Source organism: Anopheles coluzzii, chromosome 3 (genome assembly GCF_943734685.1).
Source record: "Anopheles coluzzii chromosome 3, AcolN3, whole genome shotgun sequence".
In the NCBI taxonomy this organism is placed as follows: Eukaryota; Metazoa; Arthropoda; class Insecta; order Diptera; family Culicidae; genus Anopheles; species Anopheles coluzzii.
This window is the reverse complement of record NC_064671.1, coordinates 41,470,706-41,493,884: the sequence shown is the minus strand read 5'-3', so window position 1 is coordinate 41,493,884 and position 23,179 is coordinate 41,470,706. Positions and strand designations below refer to the sequence as shown.

Sequence of the window (23,179 nt, the reverse complement as noted above, 5' to 3'; positions counted from 1 at the left end):
AAACTGTTGACCTTCACCTCGCACACATTAGCAGGCACCTCGCCACTATGAGAGACACAAAAGTAGCAATAGTTTGGCTTTTATTGGTGGAACCGTTTGTTTGGGGAGGGAAATGCAGTTGCGCTGCTACATTGCAAACCAAACATAAGCCCCCCAAAAAGTTTGCCCGGTTTAATGTGAATAAACATTAAGCGTTTGGTGGTTGGTGGGCCCATCACCGTTATTAATGATGGGTTCGTGGTTGCGCTGCCGTGCAGCAAATGCACGAAAATAATAAATTGAATAATGTAATTAAAGTGTTATGAAGCCATAAAATTGAACACTCGATAAGTTTTGATTAGCATATAAATTATTCGGCTCGTTCACTTCACCAGGGTTGGGGTGTAGTGAAAGGGTTTGGTTGGATGTGGAAAGGATGTTTGGATGGTGAAACAGCTGAAGCAGTTAGATCAAAATTTTGAATTTTGAAAATTTGCGCATTTAAAAACATTGTTTTTAATTTTATTCTATCATTTTTAGCTAATTTTGACGTTCAGGTTTTATCTTAGTAAAAAAACTAATTTTCGTTAAGCAGTTCTTGAACATTTTTCAAAGCTTTTAATCGCAAGAATCTTCTCTTTATTAGCATCCTTTTCTGTTTTTAAGCGTTAGTAAGTTATCGGTCTTTACAATATTACAATGGGTCAAGACAAGTTACAAGTCAAAGATCATGTCGTCATCTTTACGCAGTTAAAGCGTTGTCTGAACTATATTTTGTTATGACACTAAACACGGTGAGACTTGTGCTTATCGTAGCTGATTATTATTGTCTGTAATTTATTTGTCTATTTTTAAATTCCAATTTGCATGACAATGACACTGCTAAAAATACCAAAAATAGTGTGACAAAATATAAGAAACCTTGTACACTCAATGCCTACACCTCTAAAGGACAGTTATTCTTCATAATTTACCCATTCAAAATGTATTTCAACTATTGTTCATCTCTTTCGGCATTCGTTCCTTGCCATGTCAGCCAATAAATCCCTCCCGAAGCTCAATAAATTGCATTTCGTTCAAAGAGTTTCCCCCCCATCTGACATGCTTTCCAAGACCCAATACCAAAGTGCGTACCTTTCTGCCCCATTTGTCACATTCGGTTTGCGCTCTGCGCGACAGTTGATTTTTCACTTCTTACCGGCGGGTTGCGGGGTTTAAATAAATGCTTTTGCACCGATAAAAACGGACGCCTTTCGACGATTCAATTACTATGTGCGCTGCTTTCTACCAAGCCAGCATACGACCTCCGCCCGCCCCGTCTAGCAGCAAGCGCTGGGCGATGATGACAGCTCTCAAACAATGGTCAATTGAAGTGATGTCATCGTTTCCTTGTGTGCCTGCTGCCGCGTCGAAGAAAATCACCGGCAACATTATATTTATGCGCGCCCAGCGCGACGACACGGTCGCTACCATCACCGCCCACCACTGCCGCCTCGCCGAAAACGGAGGCAAAAGTTTATTTATGCAAAATTTTGCGAAATTCGCATTTGCTGACAAGGAGGGCAAAGAGGGATGGTTTTAACGGAGGATTGGTTTATTCTTTTTCTCTGCTCCTTTTTCGTTGACAAGACGCCTCTGACACAGCGGTAGCATAATGTTGTTGCTGATGTTTAGTTGTGTGGCATACGAAATAGAAAGAAATCAGAAGGGAACAAATCATTCCACGTGTAGTAACTCCCTCTGCAGGTCGAAGAACTTGCCCGCTCGACCTGGTTACACGAGGAATATGTCCCCGTTTTGCAAGCAAAAGCAAGCAAAAAAAAATCGACGGACGATCATCGTCAGTGCCGCATTATGAAGTCGATGTCAAGTATTTTGATTTTATTCTCCCTCGTTATTTTCGTACCCGCGGCCCGCCGGGGGTTACCGGCGTGTTGCGTACACCAGTCAGAGGGAGCGCGCCCCCAGAGGGGCAGGAAGGCTAATCAAAATTTTGCTCTCGCTTTATTTATCTTCCCGCGCATCCCAATCATAACTCTATCAATCTTCTGTCAGGCGGAGGCAACTTTTTCGAGCGAAAGCCGGCCGCGAATTTATTCCACCGCAGCAGCGCAAAGCCCTCGGAGAAAAGGAGACGGGCCGTCCCGTCGCACATTTGTTTGCGCGTGCTTTCCTTTTCGATGCCCAACCATTTATGCTCAATTTATGCTCTGTGTCTTTGCGAAGGGTGCACGCGGCAAAGACACGACACAACGGTTATTGTGGCTTGTCCTTTTTTGTGTGTGCCTTTTTGCGGTTTTTTTGTTCACGCTACCTTTGCCTTGCCTGCGCTGTGTGCTGATTTTCGGTGACGCCATTCTTCACGAAACGAAACGGCAGGGATTTGACAGAAGCGACGTCGCGTCAACCAGCAGGAGGGAGTTCATCAGTGTATTCCAATCGATTGACAAATCCTTCTCCGCTACTGCTGCTGCTCCATTCGTTCTTTGCCTACGGTTTACCTGGCTGTGTTCTCATCATTATCAACACCATCAGTGTCACTACCGGGGCAGAAGATGAAGATGTTCGTTCGGTGGCGCGCGCGAGCTCGCTCGCTTTTTGCATGCCCACCGTTCTTGGCAGCCGAGCTGCGGGAGCATCTAAGATCTGATTTGTGCGCTCACACTCCACTCGTTCTCGTTCGTTTATCCACCATTTGTCAACCATTTGTGGCGGTACGCGGTAGATTGACACGATGTCATCACTTTTCGGTCGATTTTTGTCACCCATCTTCCGTGTGATTCGTGTGCTGCGCTGATGTGGGCCTTTGCGGGTCTGTGCGTTTTGCGGTTGCGTTTTTGTCATCAATCTTATCAGCGTGCTGTCGCTCTAATCCCGGCATCTTTGCAAAGTCTATAGAACTTTTGTCTTGTAATTTTTTTTTTGTCATTTTTTTTCTACATTGTCTTGTTTACAAGTCGTTTTTTAATGAAGTTATGCTGGTTGAAAATTCAACAAGAAGGGAAACACTTTTAAAATCCAGATGGTAACATGTTTATCCGTCAACTTCGTTCAGAATTGATAAGATCTTATATATTCTATATTTTAAGAGGCGTTTAGCTTTTTTGATTTTAGGCATAATGAATATTTTAATAAATTTTTGATCATTCCTATCTGATATTTGCGCATGTTAAGATGCCGAATAGGAAGCTGTTTGTTGGATTCTATCGCTATTATAACTAAACAATTTTTGTAACTTTTTTGTGGAACAATTTAAGGATCTTGTTGGGTATTATTACAATTTCCGTTTTTTTTAAATCATGAACATAATCAGCTTCAAAATAAACATCAAACATAGATAAACAACTAACAAAACGTCTTCCGCAATGTTTGCGATGCTTGAAGCAAATAAATCATAACAAATAACAGACGCTATCACTATGTTAAGGCTTCTAACTTGCGATCCAACTTCACCGTCATTCTATTAGCTTTAAAAAAACATGTATCCACTCGTTGCATAACTACACCTCCAACGTCCATCTCCTCCTTCACTACGTACAATGTTCTTATCCGGCTAGCCGATTGACTCATTCAGACATTCCATTTAAATCAAGTCCGCGTCATCAAGCCCAGGACGGCGCTCCATTCCGAGCTCCCCGGCGCGATATGGGACACACACGCTCGCTGGATTTAGCAAACACCACCCTTTACCCCGTTCCACGTACGGTTCGCGATATCACATTTCCCGCGAAATCGACGGCAATCGACCACGGACAGTGGCACCACTACCGCTCGCTTCCTAACCCTTTTCCAGCGTAGCTTCCCTCCCTAGTATGTGGCGTATGTACCACCCTCTCTTGTTCTCTCTCCCATTCTCTCTATACTTGCGAATGGATGGCACGAAGATAGTGAGGTTAAGATTGTCCCGCGCACAATACAAGCATAAATAAAGATGTCAGCGTTCTGTAATTAACAATATAATAGAGATTTCGATACATGACATGAATTTCTGAACCTGAACACACAATAATAATCACCGCGCACATATAGCCGGTGGTTTCCCTCCTTCTCTCTCTCTCTCCATCCCATCAACATTTCCTTGGTGGGACGTTGGTGGAGACTCCGTAGCACCCACTTTCCTGGAACCGCATACAAACATAACCGTATGGTCGTCTCCTGGTCACGGCACCAAACGCTAAATAGAAGAAGGAGGCGCACTGTTTCATGTATGAGTTTCTGTGTTTGTGGGGTTTATATTTGTATGTGTGTGTGTGTGTGTGTGGGGGGGGAGGGCAAATAAATAATTTTAATAAACCGACAACGACCGTTCTGTCAACCAGTGGTGTGTTGCTGTTGTCTCCAAAGGGGTTGGATAACTAGTTTTGCTCCCGAGCCAGCCCTACACACTCGATTCCTCACACACATCGAGCAAATGGTGGCGAGCGTTGATATGTGCGCACTGTCTACACAAATCGGCACACCGAGTCGTTCCAAGCGAATGGCGGCGGTACCATTCACAGTAACAGAAATAAACCATAAATAATCAATGTATCAATATGTATATTAGCAACGAATGGAGCATTGTTTCAATTCGTGTCCCCGCTCGCTACTTGCTGCTAGTGACACTGCACGACGGATAGGTCTATCGATTCGCTGAAATCTTTCGCGCGTACACACTCACACACACACACATATGCACGGTTGTCTGGGCATAGCCCCTTCCCGTAGGGCGCACTATTTCAACCCTATCATGTGCGAAGTAGCGGTGCTACTAATTGCAGGCTGTTTTGGCCGAGGATAAGGAGAGGAAAGATATTTCAATAAACAGGTACCTAATATTCGTGTGGCGATACATAATCCCGTCGAGTTGGACGCACTATCCTGACCTAATCTCGTGAGCCAGACATGTTTTCTGCGAACCAAAAACAGCAATGAAAGACACCCAGTTCTTGTGGGTGTGCGGAACGGTATGGTGAATCATGTATTCTTCTCATGGAAAAGCTTTCCTTTCATCCGCTCGGCACACGGCATTTTGCCCATCTGCCGACCTGTTTTATATTGTTGCAAAGACAAAGCATAAGCAATTCGACACAAAAAAGGGGTCGCGGGTACTTTCCAATGGCTCCCATCTCTCTATTCCGTTTCAATTATTTCACGTCTATTATTTTCATCAATTTATTACAGTGTCGTGGAATTCGTGGCGTTGGTGTGCACGATTTTGCGCAGAATTAATGCTTCTCCAATCGGTAATCAATTAATTTCGGCGAAGCAGCAATTTCTCATCACTTCTGTTCTACCTGCTCCCATCTCGCCATTAAGAGCTAGAAGAGAAATCGAACTGTAGACTCATATTAATCATACCGTGCAGTCTTGTTGAAAACGATACCTTTTGCCCTATTCTTCAACATTTTATTTCGCACACAAAACTATCCCACAGCAAACCAGATCTATCTGCGTCACTCCCAAGCAATGGCCAATTATGTGAGAACAATAGTGTAATGTAACAGGCCCAGCCAATGGGTTTCGCCTTCCGCAGGCGTTATTGTGTCTGTGCAAGCTCCTTTTTGGGTGGCACATCATTGCAGACAAGCTGACGAGAGTGTGCGAGAGAGAGAGAAGGGGAAGCACGCTTACAAGAAACCGACAAGGTGAATAAAACGAGCCTCCTCTCCCCAAGGCTCTCGGCAGCTTTTGATCACTGTCACTGCGGTAGTCAAGCTTGCAGATTATGACGCCGATTGCGTCGTGCGTAAAAGGATAACGCTGGCAACGGGGTCCACAACGATCACTCAACCGACGCCCATTGGCCCCTTTCATAGCGGCAGCGATACCTCAGCGTGTGTTGTGTGTGTCGTTAGCGGTGACTGGCGCTGCAGCCGTCTTATCGTTCCGACAAGATCGCTCTTTTCACGCTCAGGGAACTGATGCCGCTCGCGCAAAACGGATCTCGGACACATAATTTTCATTAAAAAACAATATACCATTCAGGCTGAGGTTTGGTGCACACCGGTAGCCTTTTTGCGTCGTTCGTTTTTATATCGTTCTGATTCATTCAAAAAGATTACCCTTCTGCTCGCGCTGGATGCGTTGTTAGTCATACAGCTGTGTGTATCTGTTGGTGGAAGAGAAGACTCTACCAGCAAAACATTTAAAATGGAAACAACCTGATCTGAAACCTTTTTCCAAAAAGATAAACAGCAAACCGTGGACGACGCCCTCGATGACTCACTTTGTAGTAGTGCTTATCGTGTAATCTACTGCCCTCGTGCGGGATTTTTTTTCTTAGATATCCATCTCCCAGCTTTTTTTGGAACCTCTTTATTTTTTCACTTTTATAATGGTTTGGAGTATTCCCTAAAATAAAGAAAGGACAGCTTTATCGCGTTTAAACAGATTAGTTTGGACATTGGTCAGCATTTGAATTAAGTCGGAGGTGTTACCGAAACAAACTGTGCAGCTTCTTCAGTGTGTGCCGTTGGGAAAGAGATGTGGAAAAATTAAATTGAAAAAACATCTAATCAGTCCAAAAATCCAGCAAACAGTAGCAAAAGGAAGCACATTAATTGATGAAAAATTTAAGCAATCCAACAACAACAAAAACATCTTCATTTGCTCAGGCAGCAGCAGCAACAGCACAACCGAGCACATAAATTGAATATATTTGCCACCGAAAACGAATTAAAATGTCGATGCCATGTAAAGTCGAAGACCTTTTTAACGAGCGACGAGATAAGAGTGCAAAAAATAAGTCCTTGACAAATGTTTGCCTCCAGTGTGTGAGTAGCTTGGCTCCATCGCTTTCCGCCACGGGGTTTGTTAATCGAGCCTCCATCTATCGGGCAGCCCGAATGCCCGAGCATCAAATTATTCAAATTTTGGCAAAACGGTGTCAATTAATTCGTTTGCCCCCAGTCAAACGGTTGTCCGAAGGTGGGTTTAATCAGGCGCTTTAAACGGCCTGCTACCGGGTTTCTTCATTCTACGGGCACAACAAAAAATCACGTCTCTCTTCTACTTCAATTATAAATATACTTTTATTGGGGAGGAAAAGAAAACAAAAACAGAGTCGAAACTGCAACACTGCAACTGTGCGAATCTGTACACGGAAAATCAACAGTAGCTGGGGATAATCTGAACATCCTGAATCCAGAAATCCAGCAAACCTATGAGACGGGAAAAAGAGAAAGAGACAGACAGAAGGAAGAGAAGGGATTGCATTTAATTATTTGCTCCGGTCCAGCACTGACAGAGCTGTTGAACATTTTAACAACCTGTAAACAACGTTATTTAACCCTCCGCAATCAATTTAATCTTCGCGCGGCATTCGTACTCCCGGCTCGATCTTTGACTTCTGGTCGTTTGGATACCGCGTTCTCAACCACCACCATACCTTCCACCGTTCAATCCGTACTCCGTGCTTCCTTTCCTAAGCGTTGAAGGGGCACATGCTGATGCAGACACCATTTATCAAGCGCGCCGGATCTTGCCGCCGACCGCCGCCGCCGGACGGTGAAACGGATTTGAATTATTGGACGCAGTTGCAGTGAATTTCAAAAGGATACACAGAAAGACCGGGGGTCCGGAAGACGCTCCAAGAGCAAGACAATAACGAGGAAGCCGAGCGAACCCACCAACCAACCCTACGCATTGCGCTTTTGACGCTGGGGTCGAAGCTACCGCCGCTGCCGGCGGCTGCTGGTATATGAAATCAGCTTAGCAAAGAGCATACCCCCTTGTACGGAACTGGCCTACCGGTGTTAAAAGGCGTGGATACGGGAAGGCGTAAAACAAAGGTGAAAAGTTGTTAAACCTTTCCCCCTCTTGGTTTTATCCAGCTCCGTCGTGCACCGTGCATCTTCTTACGATGAAAAAAAAACAAACCATTTAGCGATTTGATCACGTCTCAAGCGACGAACCCCCTTCTCATCGTCCCATAATCTGGGAGATAAAGGGTAAGCTAAACGCGCACCCACACATCTTCTCATGCGGATGGAAATGTTATAATCCTTTGAAACAAAACATGAAATTTTGTCAAGTTTTATTATGTTTATTTTAATAATCTATGCTAGAAGACACTCCTCAAAAATTCGAGAACTCCATTCCAGTTCATTTGTTTCACAAATTTTTCTACAACCTCTTATCATCAGAACTTTTAATTATAAAAAAGCTACCAATTGCTAGCATATTGTGCCAGCACAGGTATTACATATAGTTCCAGACTCTTCAGTTCGATTGTAGTTCAAACAACTTCTTCTATGAATCATATTTGTTCGCCAAAGAAACCCCGATTTTTTCATTTGGTACTTCAAATCTTAATATTTTGGAACTTTTAAAGAACTCAGACCTTTAGACACTAACAATTTGCTCGGAGACAACTCAATCAATAGTCATTTTAAAATCATAAAATATTAGTAATACTTTAAACTCATTTTGTTCATAAAACAAGAAGTTTTACAGATGTTTGTTTAGTTTTTCAGTAACACCCAACAATTGTGCAGCCAAACACTCCTAACTTACACCGGTCATTTGTTTCTTTTCGCTTCCTCCACCAACGCGGCTGGTGATGACAGACAAATAAAATGCCTGCAATAAACTCCGCTTTATATCCACCGTCCTCAGTTATAGTGTAGGACGTTACTCATCCCGTTTTCAAGAGATTAACCACACTTCCTCAAACCGAGCACTGCCAGTGTCCCCGGAGGTAGCACTCAGTACCGTCGACAGTGGCCAAACCGTCCGCTTCGTTATTATTTATGATAATTTGAAAATTATTCAAAAAAGTATCACTCCCGCGAAAACAGAAGGTGTGTGTGTGCCTGTGTGCTCCGGTGTGGAAACAGGACAGTGAAAAGTAGAAGAACAAAAAACTCAGGTCCCTGCAGCACTGTAAAAAAAAGGCCCCGGAATCTCAAAGAAGTCTGTCCTTTTTTGTTAAGCATAGAAGCAAACAGAGTTACAAAGTAACTTGCCATAAAGCAAAGGAGCAAGTGATGATGATGATGATGATGATGATGATGGTGTTGGTAGTACCGGATCGCTTATCCCTTCCCTTTAAATTTGGGCAAGGTTTCTTTTTTGTTTTTTTGGTTTCAGTGCATATGCTGTACCTTCTTCCGTTTTTATTATCAGTATCAGTAGAGCTGCGCGTAAGAAAACCCTTCGGCAGTAGCGCGGGTCGGTCGCGATATCAGATTTGATTAATATTTAAATCACCCAGGCTTCCGCGTGCATCCTTCCCCCAGCGACGCTTTACAGCCACTTTATCTGACGCCCTTCCTCTTCCGTGTGCCCTTTTTCCCGTGTTTTTGTTTTAACGTCAAATCCTTTACTGTGCTGCGGCTGCTGTTGTTGACGCATTTGTCTTTAGCGGGTTCTTCCGCGGACACGCGGTACTTTAAACCTGCAGCCGCTCCACCTTCTAGCTGCTTGGGTGCGCAATGACAAAACTGTCCCAAACGTCCCGTAAAGTCTTGGAGGGTGGCTCAAAGATGGTAACAATGATTCATTGACCGACGAGCGGAAAGGTACTTCGTAGGCTACACGGATGTGAACCACCCGTAGGCACATAGCACGGCGACAGTTGGGCCCGTTTTTTTTAGTTCTATGAATGAGTGTGGATGTGAATGAATGCATTATTCATTCAAATCCGTTTTGGGTGTGATTTTTTTTTCTCTCGACCGTACCCAAATCGAAAGCATGGCAGGATGGGTTTTCACTCCGTCCCTATCATTACAAAGGGAGGAGAGCTTAAAATTACTCATTTCCACTGCACGAATTACACACGAACCACAGAGCCACCTCGTTTCCATTCTCGGTTGATTAAGGTCGTACAACAAATCACACAGCAACGGTCATGGAGGGATGATTGAATCAGTACCTGTAAAAATCACCCCCCTCCCCCCCCCTTTCCATGGGTTGGGTATGTCCATCTTTTTTTCCTGCTAGCGGGGTCATACTAATACACAACTCCGGTTTGCTGCTTGACGTCAAGAGAAAACATTGATGACGGGATAAATCAAGCGTTGACAGGGAGCAGGGACTTGCAGCATAGTAGCACCACCACAACAACAAACCACTGTCAAGTCCCGAAGGCCAGTTATAACTATAGCCGTCATCGCTCCATCAGCACCTCTCCGCTGGTGGTGGTAGGTGGTTGGATGGTGTTCCGCTTATCGGTACGATCGATAATTTCTATTTCACGTATGAAATCACCATCGGTCAGCGAAATACAGCCAAAGATGAAGTAAAGAGAAAAAAAAACCATCGGGGAACTGGTCACCGGGAAACAAGCCGGGGGAGGAGGAAAAGAAAATAGCAAAAAAGAAACAATTTAGATTCGATAGGATTTCCCCAAGAATTTGTTGCTGGAAGCATTCGGTAGGAAAGCGACGGGCAAACACGGGAAGGAACCTCAAAAGAGATCAGTATAATGGATTTCCTTTCCGCCACCTACCACCTACCATTTACCGTGGTTTCCTGTTCCACGTGGTCCCTCCTCATCAGGCCAGGAATATCCAGTGTGCGCGCAAAAAAAAAGAGCGTAGCAAAATCAAAGCGCCCAGTATCCGTATCCGGTACGGATGCGGAAACCATCCATTTCTCCGTTGAGGATGCTGCTGCTGCTGCTGCTACGATGCTGTGAAGCTAAGCCGAAAAGAGGACGAAGATACCACCCAACACCTGCCCAACACGAGGCTCTTCAACCCGTCCCGCAATAGATAGATTCCCCCGTTTGCCGGTGAGGATGTCTTAAGCGGGGGAGAGAGGTCGCGCCGCCTGTAAGCCACTCCAGAGAGGCAGAGGCCGGCAGAGCAAGATTATTGATTGAGATGAGGGAGAAAAAGTTTTGAAATGTAATTACCACCGGGGTAGTTTCCGAAAGTCTCTCTCTCTCTCTCTATCTTTCTATCTCTTTCTCTCCCGCTTTGGGTTTGCATGGTTTGAGGAGTTTTCCACGCATTTTCCGATCTTTTTTCACCCAACGAGCACCACTAGCTCAATTTTCGTAAGGGTGGGATTCGTTCTGTGTTTCCTTCATCACTAGCTTCTTCAGGTTCAAAGCTGCCGTTTTTCTTTCTTTCGCGTCCTGCTAGATTTTGGTCTAAGAACTTGGAAACAGAGCACCACGAGAGAGAAAGGATATTTGATGATCGGATCAAAGTAAAAAAGACAGAGAGAGAGCCCATTGATGATCGTGATGATGATGATGCTGAATAAAGTTGGCCCAAATCCAATGATTATTCCTCGTACCACATTGATGAAGTTCTTCGCTGATTTTTTCTGTGTGTGTTTGTTGTTTTCCTATCTCTATGATGTTGCTTATTAGTTGCTTCGTTTGTTTTTGTACCATGAATTATTCGCAGTAGGAGGAAGCATTAACGGCTAGACTAGGTTCTCTGTGTTATGTACCTTAATAGATAGGCAACCTTTTTATCACGCAAAAAGAGGGACGCTTCCGTTGGGAGGAGGTTCGCTTTGATTATTGAACGAAATAGTTCCACCACTAATTGCAACGAGGCGGGCAATAGCAGGACGAAGAACAATCCAGTTATTACATTATTATAAGCGCTGACCATCATTTTCCGCTCTCGTGACATTCGTAAAAGCTTTTAAACCACCAATTTTAGGGCGGGAAAGGAGCGGGTAAACCACGCTTTAAACTGATTGTGCACCTAACTGCAATCGATCCGGATGCGATTAGAGCCGCAACACGCTAAATATGCACCATATATGTGTGTGTGCAAGGGGCAAGGGTCCGACTGTTGCACTGGGTTGATTGCTCCATTCGTATCTCCTTGCCTGCTTTGCGTGGTGGTGCTAGCCGTAACAAGCCACCACCATTACGCCCAACAAACGGCTACTAGAGCTGACCACCATCGGTGCTCACCGGGCTGCTTCTCGGACACCTTCGGGCGTTGGACAGGATGGATGAATAAAAGCGATTTTTATCAGTCGAACACTTCGTGTGGTGACAGCAAATGACTGTCATCATTGAAAAATGTGTTCCCTCGGTGCATCGGTGGAGGGTATCCCTTTTTGTTTTCGCTACTCCTGCCTGTCACCAAAGCACCATCAATTTTCCCAAACCTGCAACAACACCGCCGTCGATATCGTTGCCTTCTTTCCCGCACAACGCTGGAAGCCATTTACCGTTCCACGGTAAGACCACGTATGTCACACGAGAGATAAGTTTGTGCTGGGTTAGGGAATGGCATGATTTAACCCGGCCAACGACAGCGACTGAAACTGGCAGCAGAGCGCGCACAAGTGAACATAACATTTCATACTGATACGGCCAAATGGCCGAATAAGTAAAAACAAACAATCCGTACACACGCGCCGCACTGGTTGGGGGAGGGATGGAAATGCCTTTTAAAAGCATGGGAAAGGGCGTGCGGGTGCGGGTGGTACTACAGGGCGGCTCTTAGCGGTGACACACACAACAACAACGGTGACAGAGCCAAATACATTTATTTTTCTGTTTTTACCACCTCCAACCTGCACCTGCACAAAATAGAGAGACTATGGGGGAGCGCTGTGTATGGATTGTTGGTTTCCTTTTTTTGAGTTTCTTTCCTCAAATACCTTGCTTTTTTGTACGTCCAGTAGTGTACAGCGGATGTGTAGACTATAATTATGCAGATAAACCCTCTCGCTCACTTTTAGTACACAAAAAACCCTTCATAGGAACTGACCTTCTAGCCGGTCTAGGCCGACAGGAATAAAAAGAACTAATGTTTTGTTTGTCCTCTCCACCGTGGCAAACGGTAATGAAGCTAGGAGGGTAGTTGAGGAAACTAAGGGCTGTGTATTGCGCCATTCAAATGGGTCAACACGGTGATGGACGACAGACACGGGCATTGGAGTTGATCTAAAAACGCTGCCAGCGCCTCGTAACGTTAAAATGATATTAAAACTATGTAAACACTTTCCTGTGGCCCGGAAGAAAAAGGAGCATAGAACCAGAGCTGAGGAAGGGAATTATTAACGATCCAATTTTCCCGTACGGAAAACGTACATTAAAATGTTGGTTTTGTTGTGTTTTTTTCTTCTTCTATCATTTCCTCCTTTTTTCGCTAATTCCTCCATTATGATTACTTTCATAGCTTATGCAGTGTTGGTGTTTTTCGTTTAAATTGTTTGTGTTTCATTTTAATGTGGCATTTTAAAGCTTTTGTTCTTTTATTTGTCTTATGTCACAATCTTTTTTTGTGTATTTTTTTTTAGTGTATGTGGTTGATAGTTTTTTATCATTTTTAATCTGATTTTTTTGTATTCTCTGTTTATCTTTAATTATTTTCAAAGCTATGTGTCAATACTTATCACCATAAACTATTTATTTGTTATTAACTATACAACAATAAGGTTCATTGCTGTTTTCTCCAACTTTATTTTCGTGTCATTTTTTGTCGCTATTAGACACGTCTCTTCCGTAAAATTTCTTATATATTGCATTCATTCAGACGTGGTTTTTGTAACATGTAACTTCATTATCACCATTTTTATCAGAATATTTCTTTAATCCTTCAAATACTCGTTTATTTACCTTAGAATGCCTCTCAGTCTACAAACAAATTTAATGTGAATAGTACTATACTATACATTATTAACTATACGTAATACATCAAACAGAAAGTTATATACATTTTCAAGTGAAATGTTTATTTTTATTTTTTTTTATAAAAAACCATAATCTTTGATTCGCAACCTACTATGTTCGTTTGTTTGTTGTTTCGCGCCCACCCTATGCACAAGTGCACAGTTATTGCACCGAATGCTGCACCCAGCTGTAGTGCGCCACGGGGTCAAAAGATCATTGTCAGCAACATTTGTTACGCTTGCGCTTGAGTACCAGAACAGAACAGCGAGCAGCAGAGACATTTGAATTCAAGAACCAACGCGTTCTCTTCAAGAGCAGGGAAACAGATTCAAACAGCTTCATTGTAGATAATGATCTCTTTTGCATATAAAAAAGATAGATTTTTTTTGGCAAGTAGCAACAGTTTTCCTACTCGCAATTCAATCAATTTTATTATACTACTATACTCATATCACACCATACGGTCTAATCGTCCTTCCAAGTCTCTCTAATCAACTCCCGATGTTTCTTTGCAAAAAAACCTTTAAAAAAACAGAACAACTTGCCTTCCGGCAAGACGACAATGATCCGTAATTTTGTTTTTTGTATGCATACTAAAAACCATCCTATATGCTCACTGACTCGCTTTCCCCTTCACATTAAAGCTATCATCCATACAGTGCTGTAAACGGTTTTATTGGAAAATCATTTTCTTGTTGCTGGCTTGAGCGTTTTCGAAATCAATTCTTCCTACACTCGGTTCAATCTTCTAGCGTGCCCCCTTTTTTGTATGTACCGAAGGAAATGGCAATCGAATCTCTTGTCTTGTTGCCTCCGCCTTCGAACCGGAGGAGAGGGTATCGTCCATTCAAAGATTCCTATGACATGCTGCTCGCTTCGCTTGACTTGCGGGGGGCGGCTAACATTGTCGCTTTAAAATTGTCGCCATAAGCAAGCGCACACAATACACAACATTACCGATCACCGAAGATGATGACATCGATCGATTTTCATACCCTCCCGCCCGCTTAGAAGCGCACAAGTGCGAATGATAGTGTGCAATTCCAAGCAAACGCGCTTCATTTATATCACCAGCACCACTGAGCAGGCAGGAGGAGCGAGTGATAACAGAGAAAATGACTTCTCAGCCTTTCCTCCCCTGGCTGACTGTTTCATGGTGTGTGTGTATTGTGCCATTTTACATTCTCTACGACCCATGAAAGAGGACCGACAAGAAAATCATCTCCAATTATCACTCACACTTCTTGCCCGACATCTTACGCGCCCACCATTATGTCGCTGTGGTAGATCCTTCGGTGGAAAACGGGGACAATACCACACCAGCAGCTTCTCTCGACGGTGTGTGTGTGTGCCCGCTCTGTCCCTTGCTCTGCTCTATCCAAAAAGGCAAACGAATCGTTTGTTCGCTTCTAAACGATAAGACGAACGGGAAGAAGAATCTCGCGCTTGGTGTCTGGGGGAGGCATTTTTTTCTCTCTCGCTAACGTTTACTACGCCTCGAAACAGTCGTATTTATTTTTTATTGTTATTTTTATACTGTTATGCAAATTAAAATTGAAGAAAATGCTAAACGTCATTTACTTTTACAACTTGTTGTATCTTGCCCGCCAGGGCCATCATTTCGCCGCTGTACACAGGACGACGGACCCTCGGTCACTTCATCCCTCCGACATCCGAGAGACACTGTGGTCCTGCTCTCTTTGGTTTGGCACATTTTGGTCACATTCTTTTTTAATTTTTAAACACATTCCACAAGCACATTCCACGAAGAAAGGGGGAAGCGGGTCCTTTTATTGTTCTGCTGTTGTTGTTGTACCACAGTTTTCGGGGGCTCAATCGGGGTGTTATCCCTTTTGTTCATTCATTACTTGTTACGCATTGTTTGCTTGTGTCATTTCACTTTCTTTCTTTTTGCCCAGATCTGTTGGTCTTATCTGCTCCGGGTCGGTGGAGTTCCATTCGTTGGGCTCTAACATCTTCTTTTCTAAAACAAAACGGAAAGCAAGCAGGCAGTTTGACCTGTTTTGATTATCTTTAAATTAAAATGATTATTACACTCCTCATACGAACGACAACTTCGTGTCCTTTTTTCCCTTAATGTCCCGCTGATCGTTGATACACACAATTAGACACATATTTGCATACCAAAAGGGTGGTCATTTCTCCCAAGGTGCTGCCCCCCCATCAGCATTATGGGGTCGATGTTTAATGGGGAGGAAAAATAAAAATGCAATAAATAGAATGGCTCATCTTGATCCTTGTTTTTTGAATGGTAGTTTAATGTATGCTTTCTTCTCTCTCTTTTTTACTTGCAGGAACCGGCAATACCAACACGGATGGGTCGTACAAACCCTCCTTTCTAACCGATCAGGAGCTGAAACACCTGATACTGGAAGCCGCAGATGGATTTCTGTTTGTGGTAAGTCATCGATCTCACTGACAAAGCTTGCTTTTAGTCGTTTCGTTTCACTCTCTTACCTGATATTATTTTATTCTGTGCTTGAATTAAACGTGAAGGTTTGCAACACTAAGAAAGAGCGCCTTGTTCAACTGTATCCTTTTGGCCTTTTAACAGCGAAAGAATGGCAAATTATTACATTAAGCTAATTACTGTTTTTACTGTTTCCTTCTGCCAAGAACAGTTCCATACTCGCACTGTAATGCTCTATCGTGCCTTTAAGTCTTAACTGCACCCCGAGTATCACCCCGAACTAAAGCGCGTTTTGTCTAGCAGGATGAGCAAAACTACTGTACAGATAATGCAACATTGAGCATGCAGCTTGCAGGACTGCACTGGAAAATAGCGACTTAAACCGGGCAATAGACCCCGGTAAGATGAATTGTTTCTCGAGAGTAGTAGTTTTGCTCTTTTTTTTTACTTCACTGCTGGTACAGTGATCGTGCGAATTGCATACTAATTACCGCTTGCCGTACATTTTCCAACGCTTGTCCTTTTTATTTAGTTGGTTTAAAAGGAGGAAAGGAATAGCTAGCGAGAGTGTCTTGTCGCATGGAGTGCCTCTAACCTTTCGAGGCTTCCCGAAGGGTTAACAAAAGGTATTTTAAAACTGTATTCAAATTGGTAGACGCTGCCCTCCCCCCCCCCCCCCACCCCCTCCGAAGGCAGAGGTGGATGTGTACACCACAAACGTTGCATAAAATTAGGCTAAAAATGGCCAGTTTGAATTAAATTGATTTAAAGCACCAAGATGTAGATTGTATGGGGAAATATACTGTCTTACAATTGTTCCCATTTCAAATAAAGCATTATCTGCAGCTTAATATTTTATTCACACTTCCGTTTCCCTGATAGTATCATTTATTATTATCTGGTTCGGAAAAGCTTACCACCCTCCCGAACGACGGTGGTTTGGTGATAAAAAATATTTAAATATCTCATTAAAATTCTTCCTTCTATCCTTCCTTTCCCTCCCCTATCGAATGAATAAATATTGGAAATTAAAATTCATCCAAAACTTATCATTGACTTCCCGGAATGAAATAATCCAGTGCTGTACCTACCATCACCACCACCGGCTGTGCAGGCGAAAATGGGAGCGATGGTGAAAAGATGAGCTGGGGAAAAGTAAAGATGAATAAAATGCTAAGAATTTTCCAGCCAAAGAAGATGGCACAGAGTGTAGGACGGATGAGCAGAGCAGCAGAGGCGGAATGCTGAAGGTGTAAAGAGAAATGCAAATTTTAACGTTCAATACATATCAGTTGGATAATTTATTTATTTCGTCCCAGGCCCATCGCTTCTCTCCGCGGTAGCGGCTACATTCCACACCGGTGTATGTGTGTCTTGTTTTTCAAAGGTTCTGCACTCCCAGTTCTGCATGGGGGGACTGCATGCCCTCTCAGCCTTCTGCCACTGGATAATACAACTTTGTTTCCTGCGAGCCGATGCGAGGATAATTCCATTCCGCATCGAGATGTGGGGATGGTGGAACTGGAAGCGTTTCATTTCGTCAGTTCCACTGCGGCCGCTTCCTCCGCTACACCACCACCACCACCGAAGGTGCGAAGGTTTTCGCATTATTTATCGTCAATTAGAATGCAGCTGGGCAACGCAGGGCAAAATTACTCATTAGGCATTTTGCAGCCCTCTCTCTCTCTCGTCCTCACCCGAAATGCTGGACCGAGGACGGTCCACCGATCCGAAAAATGCAAAACATCTTCAACAACGGACCCGCGGGTTGCTATACCACCACACCGCAAAAAAGGGGGGCGTCCTAAGCGGCAAAAGGAAGGCGCGGAGGTTTGCCGGTTTGCCTTGGCTCGCGTTCCATCATCATTCATTTCGGACCGTGGGCGTAAAATCGGTGGCTGGAATTGATAATTTCGCCACGCACGCACTACATTGATTAATGTATTATTTATTCGCGAGTTATCACGGGCCGAGAAGCATGGCAAGGGATGGAAGCGAACAGGGGGATGTGTTGTCCAGAGAAAGCCGGAGAGAAAATCAATGAGAAAATAAGAGACGAGCGGACGGGGTCTGAAGTCATAGAGACTTACGAAAAAAAAACACACAGAAGGTCCGGAGGTCTTAATTAATGCACTTTTAGGGCGGTTCCGAGAGACCTTAAAGCCCGCTCGTTAGTACACGGGTGTAAGGAAATTTGTATTGCAGCTGATTATTTTATAACCTGCTACAAACGAAAGACGGTTTAGCTTTTAATTGCTTCAACATGATTCGCACACTTTCAATGAACAGTTTATTTAATGTTTTATTTGTTATTTGTTTTTGCTTTTTTTCAGGCGGGCTGTGATACAGGACGCATCATTTACGTGTCCGACTCGGTGACACCGGTGCTGAACTACTCCCAGAACGAATGGTACAGCGGGAGCCTTTTCGACCACATCCATCCGGACGACATTGAGAAGGTGCGGGAGCAGCTATCGACGCAGGAACCGGTCAACAGCGGACGGATACTGGACCTCAAGACCGGAACAGTCAAAAAGGAGGGTCATCAGTGTATGTATAAAACCAGATCAGCTGTAGTATAGAGTGTTGTGCAGATCTAAACAGGATTAGGACTTAGTTCAAGTTAGAGCTTAATACATATCGAAACATCTTAATAACATCTTAATCCTTAGAATCCTGAATATTAAATGGGACATCAAATGGAGCTCTTAGGCCATATTTTGTGAGAACATACAATGCAAAATACAATGTTCATCATACCACAAAAATCATCAAACTTCAAAAGAGACTCAATAAATCGTTTGACGTCAATAATAGCCTGTAGCTTTTTGTGAGTTCTGATAATTAAGTATTTCGGAAGAGAGTATTGATGGGCAATTCAGATTCAGATTCATGATGTTAGTTGAATCTTATTAATCCAATTCGATGAATCCAATCTCTAATTTTAAGATTCATGAATCATCAAAGTGACTCAATTAATCTGAATCTCTTATTATGAGATTCTGGAACCAGAATGAATCTTCAAAGTGAATCTGAATCTCTAATTTTAAGTTTCTTGAATCTTCAAGGATTCATTCTCGGTTTGTCCTGTATTTTTGTGCCTGGTAAAGTATGATATAGTCATGAGTTTAAGTTCCACGTTCTATCCGAGAGCTACGTTATGACTAACCTATGCTCGTCGAGCCGGTCTCGTAGTACAGTCGTCAACTCGTACGACTTATCAACATGCCCGTCATGGGTTCAATCCCCAAATAGACCGCGCCGCCATACGTAGGACTGACTATCCTGCTATGGGGGGAATCAATTAGTCACTGAAAGCCAAGCCCACAAGTGGGTACAGGCAGGCCCTGACCGACATCGGTTGTTGAGCCAAAGAAGAAGAAGAAGATGCTTGTGCTATGTATGCTCGTTTGAAACCCACATCTATTCTTCCAATACAGCAAATATTGACGCTTTAGAGATACATGAATATCTAGATATTCATTTTCTTCCAGAGATCTATAAATCTTGCATGTTCTTTTAAGATTCATGTGATCCTTCAAATATTTATGATGTTTTCATATATTTAAGTGAATTATATGAATCTTCAGAATTCATGTTAGCCATTAATGAACCATTAGAGATTCGATAAGAGATTCGTATCACTCATCACTGAAGATTCATATGAACACAACACTCAACACTAAAGATTCATCAATCACAACACTGCTAGACAGCCTACATTTTCATAATGATCGTGATTTTCTCAATTGATCCCGTCCGCTGCACAACACTGTATCATAACCTAAAACAAACAATTGATATTAATTTTTGCCACCCTTTTCCCTCTTCCTGCCACCCAAAACAGCATCGATGAGATTATGCATGGGCTCGCGGCGGGGGTTTATCTGCCGGATGCGAATCGGACCACTGACACCGGAATCGATGGCACTCGGCCATCTCAACCGGCTGCGAAGGAAAAACTCGCTCGGACCGTCGACCGACGGTCACAGCTACGCGGTAATGCACTGCACCGGGTACATTAAAAACTGGCCACCGACTGGTAAGTATTGTTTGTGTTGCGCGGTACGCTTTCTGTGTACTGCTAGGGGAGAGCCAACTTTCAAAAGTTCGAAAACATTCCTTTGCGTGAGTGGGTGAGAGAGAGAGAGAGGAGGAACACTTTTGCACTTTGCACTTTGGAACGCTCCCGGTGACGCGTTAATTATGATCCGCCGCAAATTCAGATATGTTTCCAGGGGTGACGATCGACCGGGGGCAGGACGACGAGCTGCACAACACGCACTGCTGTCTGGTGGCGATCGCGCGGCTCCAGATCACCTCCTCCACCACGGCGAACGATCTGAGCGCGAACAATCCGAACGAGTTCATCTCGCGCCACGCCATGTGCGGCAAGTTTACGTTCGTCGACCAGCGGGTAATCGGCGTGCTCGGGTATCAGCCGGTCGATCTGCTCAACAAAAGCTGCTACGATTTCTTCCACCCGGACGACATTGCTCATATGAAGGAAAACTTTGACCAAGGTAGGTGTGCTGAAGGTGTTCACTCCATTCTTCCATTCTTCTTCACTCTCTCTCTCTCTCCCACAGTGCTGAAGCAAAAGGGCCAAATGTTCTCGGTCATGTACCGGTTCCGGGCGAAGAACAAGGAGTGGGTTTGGATGAGAACGCAGGCGTACGCCTTCCTCAACCCGTACACGGACGACATCGAGTACGTGGTGTGTACGAACAGTTCGGCAAAGTAAGTAACCACGCAGCCACGCAGGAAAAGCCAGAACCTCATTGTACAACGTCATTGCTGTTTGTTCTTCCCACCAACAGGGCACTGCATTCATCGCACGACACGGTAACGGCACCGGAGCAAACGGACACACCGGTCGCGTCGTATCCGGCGCCCGGGCTGGACTACACACTGCCCGGCCGAAGGGACACGACACCGTCGAGCAATATCTACAATCCTCACAATCTGATTTCACACTTGCCATCGCAGCCGCAGACAGCAGCGCAGGCGGCCGCCGCTAGCAGTATTCAACGGCCGGAAAGTGCACACAACCCGGTGCAGTACAGCTACAATCCGACCCCATCGCCAATACAGTGAGTGAAGAGCGGTGATGTGCTACGAGTTTGGCTTTACTTACTTGTCGTTTTCTTTTTCGTCCCTCCCTTTTGCCCCAGATACGGTTCACCGGGAACGCCTAGCGGTGGTGCGGCGGGTTCGTTGGGGCATCTGCCCAAAACTAACAATACCTCGCCAACGCCGGCAGCCACTGCGTGGACCCTGCGACAGGTAAGCATTCTTGCCGGCGTTGTTAATTCCAACTCCCGTGCCGTCGTCTAAATCTCGCGTGTTTTTTCTCACCCCCTCCGAACACACACAGCCACAACCCGTCACCGAAGGTTACCAGTACAGTGAACTAAGTCCGAACCGGTCACCGACCGGACCAACCTACACCCAGCTTAACGCATCCCGTCAAACGTCCACCTTTACGCCGTCTTCGCAAGCCGGTCCGGGTAAGCATTCACTAAGAAATGTCCGCATTACGGCCTTCCAACTAACATTTCTTCGAATTCTCTCTCTCCCTCAGGTATCTGGAGCGGTTGGCAGTCACATCATCACGGCACCGGTCCGGAACCGATGCAAACGGGCGGTTCGGGCGGTACAACCAACGGGCCCGGCTCATCACACACCTCCGTGGGGCTGGGGCAAGAGATGGCCACGGATAACGCCCAACAGCAGCAACACATGCAGCAGCAGCAGCAACATCCAGCCCTCCACGGGACCGCTGGCGGTGGCGGTACTGGAACCGGAACTGCCGGCGGCGGTGGTGGTGGCGGAGGCGGTGGTGCACCACATCACGTACCGCCCCATCCGCAGCATCCACACGCGCACCATCCGGTGCAGCATCCGCACCATCCGCACCATCACCACCATCACCATCCGGGGCAGATCCACCCGGGGCATCATCCGGTCGTCGGGCAGCACCCTGGCCAGGGGCACGAGCTAACCGATATGCTGCAGATGCTCGACCAGAGCGGGACCACCTCGTTCGAGGATCTAAACATACACATGTTTAACACACCGTTCGAATGAAACCTGCTCTACTACGGTGGCTACAATGGGTACGAGTCGGCGGCCAGTGTTGTCGGGCAGGGAAGCTGCTACGGGATCGGCACGAATGGTCCGGTCGCTGCCTCCTACCCGGCCTCGTCCGGCTCCGGTAGCAGCAATAGCAATCATCACCACCACCACCACCAACACAACAGCACCTCCGCTGCGTCCGTTATGGCGGTAGCTGCAGCAGCCGCCGCAGCCGCCGCTGCCATATCATCTTCAACCACCACTGCACCACCGTTACGGCCCGAACCGATGGCCACTGATGCTGGCGGCATTGGTGGCGGCTTCAATGCGCTCCACGGGTACGGCGGCATGATGGTGCATGAACATATGTAAATATAAGCAGCGAAGAGGAGAACGGTTTCCTCCCTCCAACCGACCCCGTTTTGATATGGTTCTTTATTCCAAATAACCAACCACCACCCCACAAGTCCAAGATTTAGAAGAAAACCGACCTATACACACACACAAAATGCGAAAAGTCGTTTCATGCATTTTGTGTTGTAAAGCTTTCCCCGTTTTCCACCTCCCTCTTGTGTAGAATTATGAGGCCAATTTAAGTAAGGAAGAAAATTAGAAAAGCAAACTTACTACTGGTAGGTGCTAATGGCAAATGCTAGTTTTGATTTACTTGTGGCAAAGCAGGTTATTCCCTCCCCTAGATGCTTGTTAGGTTTTAAATATTATTACTTTTGTTTTGCTTTTGAGAGCGAATTTAGCAAAATCCGTTGCGTTTTTCGCGATCCGATTTTAATGCAAAACCAACCCCCCCTGGAAAGAGCTATTTTCGCAGCAGCAGCAGCAGCAGCTAGTCCTAAGCTATGCGAACTGGTGGTGTACTACCTAGCTGTACTTAGCTCGGCTCCAGGCAAATCTTAACTTATTTATCCAGCGAATGCGGTGGTACGGTTAATAAACGCCGACCACCGGCATTGGATCGTGCGCTACCAGCGTCACTCCGTAGTTAGTTACTTCAGTTGATAAGTATAGGACAGTTTTCATTTTTTTAAAAAGCAAACAACACTCGCTGAAAGCAATTTATCTTTGAAAACACTGAACCGTGTTTTTCCCCCCAT

The 23,179-nt window shown here is 44.9% G+C and overlaps 1 protein-coding gene across 10 annotated transcripts in view; it reads left to right on the top strand.

Moving 5' to 3' along the window:
* LOC120954716 (aryl hydrocarbon receptor nuclear translocator homolog) overlaps window positions 1-22,529 on the top strand; it is a 197,610-nt gene extending 175,081 nt beyond the window's left edge. For 9 of the 10 annotated variants that reach the window (XM_040374878.2, XM_040374879.2, XM_040374881.2 and 6 more), the window contains 9 exons: window positions 15,874-15,977; window positions 18,323-18,539; window positions 19,837-20,031; window positions 20,216-20,512; window positions 20,579-20,729; window positions 20,810-21,082; window positions 21,164-21,275; window positions 21,367-21,499; window positions 21,574-22,529. In XM_040374878.2, coding sequence (XP_040230812.2) covers window positions 15,874-15,977; window positions 18,323-18,539; window positions 19,837-20,031; window positions 20,216-20,512; window positions 20,579-20,729; window positions 20,810-21,082; window positions 21,164-21,275; window positions 21,367-21,499; window positions 21,574-22,079 — 1,988 coding nt within the window. In that variant the 3' untranslated portion in view covers window positions 22,080-22,529. The remainder of the gene's footprint in view (window positions 1-15,873; window positions 15,978-18,322; window positions 18,540-19,836; window positions 20,032-20,215; window positions 20,513-20,578; window positions 20,730-20,809; window positions 21,083-21,163; window positions 21,276-21,366; window positions 21,500-21,573) is intronic. The other variant, XM_049610189.1, reaches the window with a different exon arrangement.
* The last annotated feature ends 650 nt before the right edge of the window (window positions 22,530-23,179 follow it).